This window comes from Chelonia mydas, chromosome 1 (assembly GCF_015237465.2).
Source record: "Chelonia mydas isolate rCheMyd1 chromosome 1, rCheMyd1.pri.v2, whole genome shotgun sequence".
In the NCBI taxonomy this organism is placed as follows: domain Eukaryota; kingdom Metazoa; phylum Chordata; order Testudines; family Cheloniidae; genus Chelonia; species Chelonia mydas.
This window is the reverse complement of record NC_057849.1, coordinates 35588945-35599689: the sequence shown is the minus strand read 5'-3', so window position 1 is coordinate 35599689 and position 10745 is coordinate 35588945. Positions and strand designations below refer to the sequence as shown.

At 39.4% G+C, this 10745-nt stretch overlaps 1 protein-coding gene across 8 annotated transcripts in view; it reads right to left on the bottom strand.

Annotated features, from left to right (window-relative positions):
• Positions 1-490: 490 nt before the first annotated feature.
• The window catches only part of GRIA4 (glutamate ionotropic receptor AMPA type subunit 4), a 280562-nt gene continuing 270307 nt past the window's right edge, over positions 491-10745 (bottom strand). For 2 of the 8 annotated variants that reach the window (XM_007059674.4, XM_007059673.4), the window contains exons 15-16: positions 10051-10185; positions 491-1609 (exon numbers count right to left, since the gene is read on the bottom strand). In XM_007059674.4, the coding sequence (XP_007059736.1) occupies positions 1445-1609; positions 10051-10185 (300 nt within the window). In that variant the 3' untranslated portion in view covers positions 491-1444. Of the gene's footprint in view, positions 1610-8475; positions 8659-9937; positions 10186-10745 lie in introns of those variants that run through there. The other 6 variants (XM_043529722.1, XM_043529724.1, XM_007059676.4 and 3 more) reach the window with 4 other exon arrangements.

The following is a 10745-nucleotide window of genomic DNA, read 5'->3' as shown; positions in this document are numbered from 1 at the left end:
TTGACAGAGAGGGTAATTTTATCTTCTGTTGTTTGAAGAACATCCAATTTAGGATTTTCAATAAAAATTGTTTAGGGTTCCAATCTACAGGGCAGGAGCCAGGGTTTCAATTCTAACAGTTTTGACCAACTACTGTAGCAGATTGCTCCCACCATCTTTTTTACCCCCAGCATCTCATATGTATTTATTAACCAGACAACAATCCTGGCACTGAAACACTCCCCTAGCATAGCAGAAATGAAAGCTCTAATGAGCAGTAATAATAATAATTAATAACAAACAATAATAATTAATAATATTTTGGCACTTTTATGGTGCCTTCCATCCAAGGATCTCAAAGCCCTTCACAAATATGCAAGTAATAAGAACCATATGTATCTCATATGGTCCTGAGTTTCACAGCAGAAATCAACCACAATGTAGTCATTCTTTATGCTGTTTCAGATGGCATCCCTAATGATCAGAAAACAACTCAAGCTCTGTCAATATTATAAGAACGTTTGTTGTTTTATTCTTTTTGGTGGGTACAAAAACCACAGTTTTTTACACAGAACAAGATTATAAATAATATTTGTAACATGAGTGACCCGTAGTCTCTTTTGATTCTACACTGCAGACTGATGATGTACTCTAAACAATTTTTTTGTTTTTCTTGTAGTTAGACAGATGCAAATCTGTGGAACACGGAATGATGTAACAGAATGAAGGTAACAGCGAACAAGAGGACGACCAACAACTTTTATAAAAAAAAGTCTCTGAATTTTGTTACAGTGATGGCATTTTATATCAATTATTGCAATGAATTGTTCCCTAAGATGATTAGAAAAAAGAATTGTGTTGTCCTCTACCGAATTTACATCAGTTAAAAAGCAAGCATGTTTCAATATTCCTCTTTTTTCAAAGAAAATGTAAATAATTTCTTTATTTTTTCACAGGATTTACATATTTATTATTTTCTTATCACAGTTTAGTGATTCGTTTCCACAGCTGGATATTCTTCCATTGTATATATTGATGTTCTGGAGACACAGGTTAGCATGTTCATTGACTTCTATAGCTATTTTCCCCACTTTGTCAAGATAAAGACCAAAATGTTGTCCTTTCTGAGCATGTTCTTCACAGTTTGATGCGCTAATTGGCAAGTCTTATTAGTTTTAAGTCCACTCAAGTGAAATTTGTTGCTGTTAATATACCCAGCCCAGCCCACCTCCCCCCAACAAAACTAAATTATGAATTTTCCTGATATAAAATCTGAGTTTGGGTTTCCGAGCTGAGCTCATGCACACTTTGTTGCTGATGATATCTGGCGCATTTGGACGTACTTTCCAATTCTCAGCCCAATTATTAGTTCATCAATGACACTCCCATGTCGTTACAGTCTGTGCTGTGTTCCCATCAGTCACCAACACAGTTTAAATAAGGCACTCAATTTTTTTTTTGGTTTTTATGGTAGATCCGATGCAATTACAGCCAATCCTGAACTTTGTCTAATTGCAGTTCCAGTGTGCACGGCCTTCGGGCAGTCGGGAGTTAATACACGACCGTTTTCTCCTACACTCCCTGTGATGGATAATCTGGCTTTGTTTCTTATGGCTTCAGAAAAGGTCAGCTAGGATGCAGGAAAAAGGAAAAGAGAAGAAAGTGTTACAATATTTCTGTTCCTCAATAAGCTGGAACACAACAAACACCAAAATATCAAGTTTTAGACATCTGCATTTTTTTTCATGTTTTCTATATATATATATATATATATATATATATATATATATATATATAAAGTGCATTTAACTACACTGGGGAAAGAAAATAAAAATAAAAATCAGACGAGAGATTCTGCTGTTAAAATTTTGTGAAAGGCAAATTCTATGGACAAAGTATAAAATCCCAGTTTGCTCAACTGATTAGTATAAGGGCTACCTTAATCTAAAGTGCTTCACACTACATTGATATTTTGCAGCAATCCGAGAAATAATACTCTTTATAGCCGGGGCCTGGCAGGCACTTTTTCACATGACTAAAATTATTTATGTGCATATGTGTTTGCAGGATTAGGCCCTACACTCTGATTAGCAATAAACAACTAAAAATTATAAATAAAAATTACTTATAAATTACTTTATAAACCTGGAAACTCTCATTTTGAAAATTTAATCCACGTTCAGACTTAAAGAAATGTGTGGCTTCTATTTGTAAAAAAAAATATTTACTATTTTCAAATCAGAGAGAGCTCTCCATAAATCTCATTTGCTAAACACTTGGCTATAAGCAGAGCTGATCAGGAATTTTCCATTGACTTTGTTTGACTGAAATTGCTATTTCCAGAAAAGCAACATTTTCCACTGGAAAATTTCAATTTTGCCAACATTTTTAAAAAATGTCCTCCAGGAAAGTCAGAACAAAATATTGTGTGTGGGATCCGGTTGACCCAAACTGAAACATTTTGGTTTGTTGAAATTAATCAGGTCAGTATGACATTAATTTGTTCCCAGCTGAGCTGCCTGGGTGCCTCATAGGAATTGTAGTTGGATGCCTCATGCCCCTGTTCTCTTCTATTGGTTAGGAGCCCTGGCTGAATTACACTTTCCATGATATACAATGGTCTCCCCTTGAGTTGAACCAGCCTGGTGCACCATGAGATTCCCATGACCTTGGTGCATAATGGCAGATGTAGTCAACCCAGAGAGGAGAACGAAGGCAGGAGCAGGGCTGGCCTTAGGGAAAATGGCACCCTAGGTGAACTTGTATTTTGTCCCCCCATTACTCCTGGCCCCCATGGGCTCCCCACCCCCCATTCGTCCCAAGCCCTGCACTGTGCCCCCTTCACTCCTAATCCCTGTACCCCCCTCCTGTGCTCACATAAAGGGAAACTGACCTGGATGCACGGAGCAGCTGGCATTGCTGCTCGCCCCTCCCCTTGAACCGCTGTTTCTCCATGCAGCCCTAAGAGGGTACAAGGGGGGAGCAAGGACTGGCATTAGGGCTCCCTGCATCCAAGTCACTTTCCTGACCTGGGCTGTGTAAGGGGCAGGCAGCAGCTCCTGAAACTCGCCTCACAGCCCAGCCCAGGTAGGGAAAGTTACATGGATGCACAGAGTGCTCAGTGTTGCACCTCACTCCTCCCCTCACAGCCCACTATGGGGGTGTGGAGGAATGTTGGGTTGGGAGCAGTATCTGGGTGTCACTGCTTCCCCCTGCCCACCGCGTTTCTCCGCTCGGAGGAAGCAGGGAGCAATCTGGGCGCTCCCCCACCAGTGCTCCCCGGCCAGCCGGGAGCAGTTTCTGACACTACAGTTTCTGCTGCACGGCACCCCTGGGCAGTCACCCGGGTGGGCCAACCCTCAGGCTGGCCCTGGGCAGGAGGCACCCAAACTACAACAGTTCTAAACAAATTCTGAAATATTAGAATTGTTCCAGAGATGGAAATTCTAATTTTTGACCAGCTCTATCTATAACACAGACAAGTGACCCATGAAGTGTGGGGACAAAGAGAAAATCCGAGACATACTGGAAAATTAGAGGAACAGAAGGGGGATACTCACATTGGAAAAATGGCTAAAACAGATTTTTACAAAAAGGAAATGAACTGTGGTATTTTCCTGCATTTTATTTGCTATTATTGCTGTTATGAGCTTTGTCCCACCTAGCCCAGCTTCTACTTCTGCCTGAGCCAGCAGTGAAGTCCTAAGCCTGTGTTTGTGACGTTATTATATATATATATATATATGTACATGAGAGGGAGAGAGAGAGAAAGATTGTCAAAGAACAATCTCCAGTTGTACAACCACTACAGTGCCACCATAATGAGCATAGAATTAAAAGCACCATCCCCAATCAATTACCCTAACAAACCTAGGTAATGTAACACCCTTGTAGACTACCTAACTCAGGAACAGACCTCAGCAAACAGAAGAGCTTTATATCATTCCCTAAAGACCAAAAATCTGGGCTGTGGTGAAGCCATTTTTAGGACAGTCAGTTACAGTGTCCAAGACCCGCCTCTGAAAGAACAGTGGCTCCAGTCCCACAGCATTCAGATCCAGGGATAGTTAACAAAAACACCTTGGTCTATGACAGCTGTAGTATATACAGAGAGAAATGGTCTCTTAGGTACCCCAATGGGACCCCAAATCATACATAGCTTTATGATAGGGTGACCACATAGCAACTGTGAAAAAACTGGACAGGGGTGGGGGGTAATAGGCGCCTATATAAGAAAAAGTCCCCAAAAACAGGACTGTCCCTTTAAAAATGGGACATCTGGTCATCCTACTTTATGTAGTATCAACAACTTGCATTGCACCAAGAAGCAAATAGGAAGCTTGCAGCTTGCAGAGAACTAGTATAAAGTAAGGTGGTATAATTTAGCTCATTAATTATAAGTTAATGGGCTGTATATTCTGCACTAATGGAAGCATCTAGGTGGTCCCAAGTAGAGTACATTACAGTAGTCCACTCTGGAAGTGACACAGACATGGAGAAATGGGGAGGTCAAGTCTAAAATCAAACATTCTCTAGGCCAATTGCAAGAAAAAAAACCCACTTTTTTTTCTTCATCATGTTCCACTGATGATATCTGGAATTTTTGGAGCTGGTGAGGTCCAAAATAAGCCCTAGATTTCAAATCTCTTTGACAAACAGAGTACATATTTTTCAAAAGAGTGAGCTGGCATAATTCTTGACAAGTCTTCCAGAAACATCTCCCTATCCACCAGAACCACCTCCATCTTGTTTGGATTGAACTTCAGCCAGTTTTCCAATCCAGGACCCTACCATGGTCATGCAGCAGGGAAGCAGAGAGACTGAACAATCCAGGGATAAAGAAAAAAAACACAAGGGCCACCTTCATATTTTACATGTATCAATGATTTTGTGGCCCAAACCATCTCTCTGTTTTTTTCTAGCCCTTCACATACACTTTGAACAGGAAGGATGACAAAATAGAACCTAGTGGATTCCTAGGCCAGAGAACCCTTGGGGATGATGAGCAATTTCCCAGATGGAATGGAAGAACAAAGCTTCTGAAAAAAAGTTTCCTTTCCCATCCCAAAGATGGATTAACAACTCCTCATGGGAAACAGCTGGAATAGCTAATAAAATCAGTATGGTAGGTGACATTTGTTCATCACCATGAGGAGACCATTGAGCAAGGAAACTAGTGCAGTTTCTGAATCATATCATAGTTAAAAACACAGGTAGAGTGAAGAGCTAATCCTATCTTGATTATGTTGTCACAAATTCAACATCATGGCTTGACTGCAGAATCAATTAGGAGGAGAAGTTGGGCTGTGAGGGAAAAAGCCCCGATAATTATTGTAGCAAAAGTAGTAAGAAAAAAAATATAAAAACCATGAACAGTAAGTAAGAAGACAGCAGTTAAATCCAGAGACTGTGTGTCTGAAAGTCTCTCTTTAAGGTGTTGACCCTACAAGGTGTTGTGTCTCCTGTGAGATGCTGAGTGCCCTACTCCCATTGACTTAAATGGAAGTTGACAACATTCAGCATCTTGGAGCATCGGACCTGTAATATGGGGTGGATATTTTATTCCATTCAGGTTCTTACACAGCCCTAACTACTGGTAGTATCTGGGCAATATGGTTATTTCCTTTCCAAAAATATTAAAGGCAAATTGCGCACCCCATTTTCTAATTTGGACATGAAACTGAAAATGTAAAGTGCAAAAGCAATGCAATAAAGATGCTGCTAAAAGTTGCCTATGCCTGCTGTAGCATTTGGCCACTTGCATAATAAGTGATTAGATTAACCAAAAGTATGGGGTTGGGCAGAGAGAGAGAGAGAGAAAGCAAGAGAGGCACTTGAATCAGGATCCAGATCTTCAGGACATTCACAGGTTGACAGCCCACTAAGGAAGAGATGATGGGAAGGAAGAGTTGAAAATTATATTTCTTCCCTCCTACCCCCACCGCCTCAATTTCTATTTGGCGAGCAACAACTTGGAGCTTGAGATACATCCCTTCCACCTGCACCCTGACAAGCACCCTGATGTCATTAACCCTTGACACGAGGCAGCTATTTGTATTGTCATACTCGCAGCATCCAGGAGTTAGTACAAAATGCAGATAAGTACATAAGATGCCAATAAACAACCAAAGCGTATAAAAATGTAAATTCTAAGCGGCTGCATCTTCACATGACTTTATGCCTATATAGGGAAGTTAGGGCTAGAAAGAGTTACTCCACCCCCATTAGTCCCTTACAAGGGCAACCGGGTTTCCTTGGCTCCAGGTGCGGAGGGGTAAGGGACTCTGTGTGCCTGATCTCTTGTATAGCTCGAGGTGGGGAAGGTGGAACATTGACTCCACCCTACCCCCTGTGTACCCACCAGTGCAGGTAGCTGGTGTCTCCAGGGTGGCAGTTTGGTGCTGGTATAGGCCAGTAGAAAATTAATGCCCATGGGAGCCGCCGGGGAGGAGCAAGGGAATTGTGGGTCGCTAAACCACAGTTCCCTCCTTGTGCTGCCCCTGCAGAGGCACAGCAACACATCGCCTCTTACCAATGGCTGTGTCCCAGAGACACAATCTAGCCCTACTTATTCAGGCTCCCTGGCTCACAGTTAAGGTGGTGTAAGATCTCCCCCCCGCCCCCCGTTTTAATTCAGATGTTTTAGAACAATCACAATTTAGATATTTTAGATTGATTTAAAAACAGAAATGCCCTGGGTTTTCATGCAGGCATTTACCTCATATAACTTCCATGGACGGTTTGTTTTTTAATATATTGACAGACCATAGTCCTAACATGATCTAATTATGTTTGGTTAAATGAGCACAGATGAGGCTCTGAAATGAATAGTGAACATGTGTATCACTGCTCTTTCTGGGAGAGAATCTGAGCCGGGGAAATGTGTGAAATCATAGTCATAGGCTGTAGGCTGCTAACACTTAACGGACATTCTCATTAGGAATGTGTAATTGGGGGATGGAATAATAATATTTTACCAAAGAGTTCATTGATCTCAACTAGCCTCAATGATCTTCTAGGTATAAACATATTCTGTTTGAGAAATGTTTAAAATAAATATTAACTTGATAAAAATTCTTAGGCAGGTATTATATTAAATATCCTGAGCAGAATAAGCTAGTTGAAAAATATTGAAACTATGAGGGTGTTTTTCAGAGGGTTGAAAAACTTTTTCATTTTGGGGGGATTTAACATAGTTTAAGCAGCTAAACGTTATTGAAATCATTATCAAAAAGGTTAGCAAAATTAATTTATGGGAACCCAGGTTTTCAGTAAATGAGAAAATAAATGCTAATGTTTCAATACCACTTTCAATAAAAAAATGATAAAAATGTTGTAAAAAATTTCTAAAAAATCTAAATACTTGGAAAAAATGGTGACCTATTCATTTTTGAAAAAAGAACATTTTCAACTATGAAGAAATTTCTTTCAAAAAAATTTGATGAGTTCTCATTCTGGTTTTGTTTGTTTAGGGGGAAAAAAGGGACAATAAGGATTTAAATAAATTCTATCAGAGGAGTAGTCATAATGCCTGTTACATTATCCTGCCATATTGCACATGCTAAGTGACTGTGGGCCAGGTCAGTATTTGGGTGGGAACTGGGATTTTTTAAGACTACATTTTGGGTGCATCCTGCTTTGTGAGTTTGATCAGGAATATGTGATTACTCCCGCATGGTGTACTGTTGTGTTAAGTAACAACAATACACTTAATGGTGTGTAACTTCACCTATAACTCCCTGAAATGAATGTTCATTATTCCCATTTTAAAAAGAACTAACAATTGCATATTTTATTATTAATTATTATTATTATTATCATACAGTCTTTGCTTACCTATTTGACATGCATGCCCTTGTTCCCTGCAATAGCTTGAGAACATGCTCAGTGTTGGGCAAACCACTCAGGAACTGCAGGGGTTAAAAAGCTTTTAATCTGCATTTTGTCTAATTACATTCACAACATGATTTTTTTAAAACCTTTGGTTCTGGGAGTTGGCATGGAGCCTCGTACAGTGTTTGATGTTGGCATCTGGAAATCCTAACTCCTGGTGTCATAGGGTTAATGAACATTACCCTAAACAGTTGGGGTCACCTTGGCATCAACTACTTAGCCGTCTGATCTAACAGCAGTTGTTAATGTTGGGCACAGTGGTTTTGCCACATTGAAGTAACCTGGACAGTCAAGTCTAGGATAGATTGTTATCAACATTCAGATTTGTGTTAAGGGATTGATCTCCTTTCTGTGTTTATGGATTAATGTGCATGATTCACATTCTCACTAATGAGAGTTAGGTGCATAAATCACTTTTGTGTCATTGGGAAACTAGGCCCCTGTTATGATTAAAATATAGCCAGGAAATATCTGCGTGTATATAGACTAATAAATAGGAATACTAAGAAATCTACAGACAAATGTTATGCTTGGAAAAGCTTCCCAATCAATGTATGCCAAGCCCCCTCCCTCACCTTCTTGAAAACACCCCTGAGAACCCACCTATTCCTTGAAGCGTGCCAGCTATAATGACCATACACCATTCTGTGTTCATTCTGTGTTTGTTCTGTATTGTATTGTTCTGTATTGTACCGGCTGTGCCTTTAGACTGTAAGCTCCTCGGGACAGGGAACTGTTATTTGTTTGGCACACTTCACCTATTGTACAGCGCCGTGTGCTCCAGCGCTATATAAATAATAAATAAAAATAATAATAATTTTATCTACAATTCTTTCCTTTGAAATCTTTCTAGGTGGCAAAATAAAATTTCAGTTCCAAATCTACTTCTCACATCCCTTTACTTAAGTTCCATACTCATCTCGGATTCCAGAAGAATCTAGCTTAGAACATTTTGTCAAAATTGGAATAATCTGGTTTGCTAATGGAATGGGATTGAGAATTCTAGACTGCAACAACTAGGAGGCAGCAATCCTACCTGCATATTAATTTATAAAGCATTTAGTATACCTTGGACGCTATATAATAATAATAATAATATTAATATTAATAATATACAAGTTCCATTTGTTATTATATGCCATTTAAAAAGGATTTAGTGCTGATCTCAGGAGTAGTTAGATAGCCAGGTTCACACTGCAGAGACCAGCTCTTTCACTATATTAGTAAACCACCCATGCACACCTACTTCGTCGTGCTATATCATAATAGGCTAAATACCATTAACATTTCAGTCACTGAAATCACTACATTTACATCTAAAAGGTATTGCTCCTCAGCAGGATAAAGGGGTAGTCGGTCTTAGTCTGCTGAAAACTGATGTGAATCTCTAAACTCCATTAACAATATTGGCATTATTTATAGTTATTGCAGTAGGACAAGGGTTGGCCCAAGGAAGGATTTACTAAACAAATGCCATGCTGAAATAGCATCCAATTCTATTCATCAAGGGAGAGGGGTGGAGGGTAGGGAAAAAAGATTCATCACATTTAGAATCATATCACAGTGCTTGCTCTCCCTAAAGCTTTGACTATGGCTTACTGAGGTGCTGCCTAACCCAAAACTTGATTATAATCCTTATAAAAAGCTACAAACGGGGCTAATAAATAGTAATTCAATAATAATAAAAGCCCTTAGAAAAATAGGCCAGCCAAATAACCCAAACAAGCTGCGGCTCCCTCTACAGAAGGACTCTATTTTTGCTTTAGTATCTAAAATGTCAAATAGCTGTAATGTCCCAACTGATACAGTAAGACCAAACTGTTTTTTTTAAAAGAGAAGATGTTCTTTACATATTAAAAAAGCCTTTGCAATGCAGATGTCTATTAGCAACATAGAGTAGTATACTGTACATCTGCAGCCAAAAAAACGGAACCACTTTGCACTGAAGTTTTCCAAAATATAAAGCTCTGTTGAGAAGCAAGCATTACCACCACCGGACAGACAGGTCACGACACTGCATTACAAGATGCATCACCCACTCACTGTAGTGGGCCCTAAGTCCTACCCCTAAATTTTAACACTTTCGGTTCCATATACGTTGTAACCTTCTCTATATGTTGCTAAATTCTGGGTATTCTGCGAGGAAGTTGGATTAAAAGTCTGTGCACTCTTTGCCACCTTCATTCGCTTCGCCTCTGCCCTGGACTTGTAACAGAACTCTATCAAAGCCACCAGCATGGCCAAGCCCAAGCCTCCAACCAGAATGTAGAAGACTCCAGCAACGTTGCTGAGACTCAAGGCACTCGTCTTGTCCTGAGGAAACAGAATCGGTAGAGTTAACCACTGACGTCAGACAGCGGGAGCTCAAAAGCTACACATCATACACTGAAAACATACATAAAAGAGGTTTAACTGAAATTAACTGACAGTCATTTACACACTTCTTCACAAAAATCGGCCTATCTGAATTTATAAAATATATATTAAGTGCCATTATTTCCTGGCAAACATGGAAATCATTACTTTAGGATGTAATCAGTCACTCGCTAACAGCTGTGAAATAGTATTACCATTACTTATAACTTTAAACAATGATCTATCTACCTCTATTTAATGAAAATTTTAACAGTGATATGAAACTAGATTTATTTGATGGTCATTTAAAAACTCTCTAATCCAAAAATCCATTTACGTCAGATGGGACTCTGCATAATTTTATTAACACATAGTGTTCACTTTTGATATGCATCAATATGAAGACTCAGCCAGCCTGGCTTTCAGCTAATTAAATACATACTTAAAGTATGTGACACTTAAGCTGTCTCCCTTAATTAAAGCAAAAACACATTTTCATTAACATAAAATATATCCCA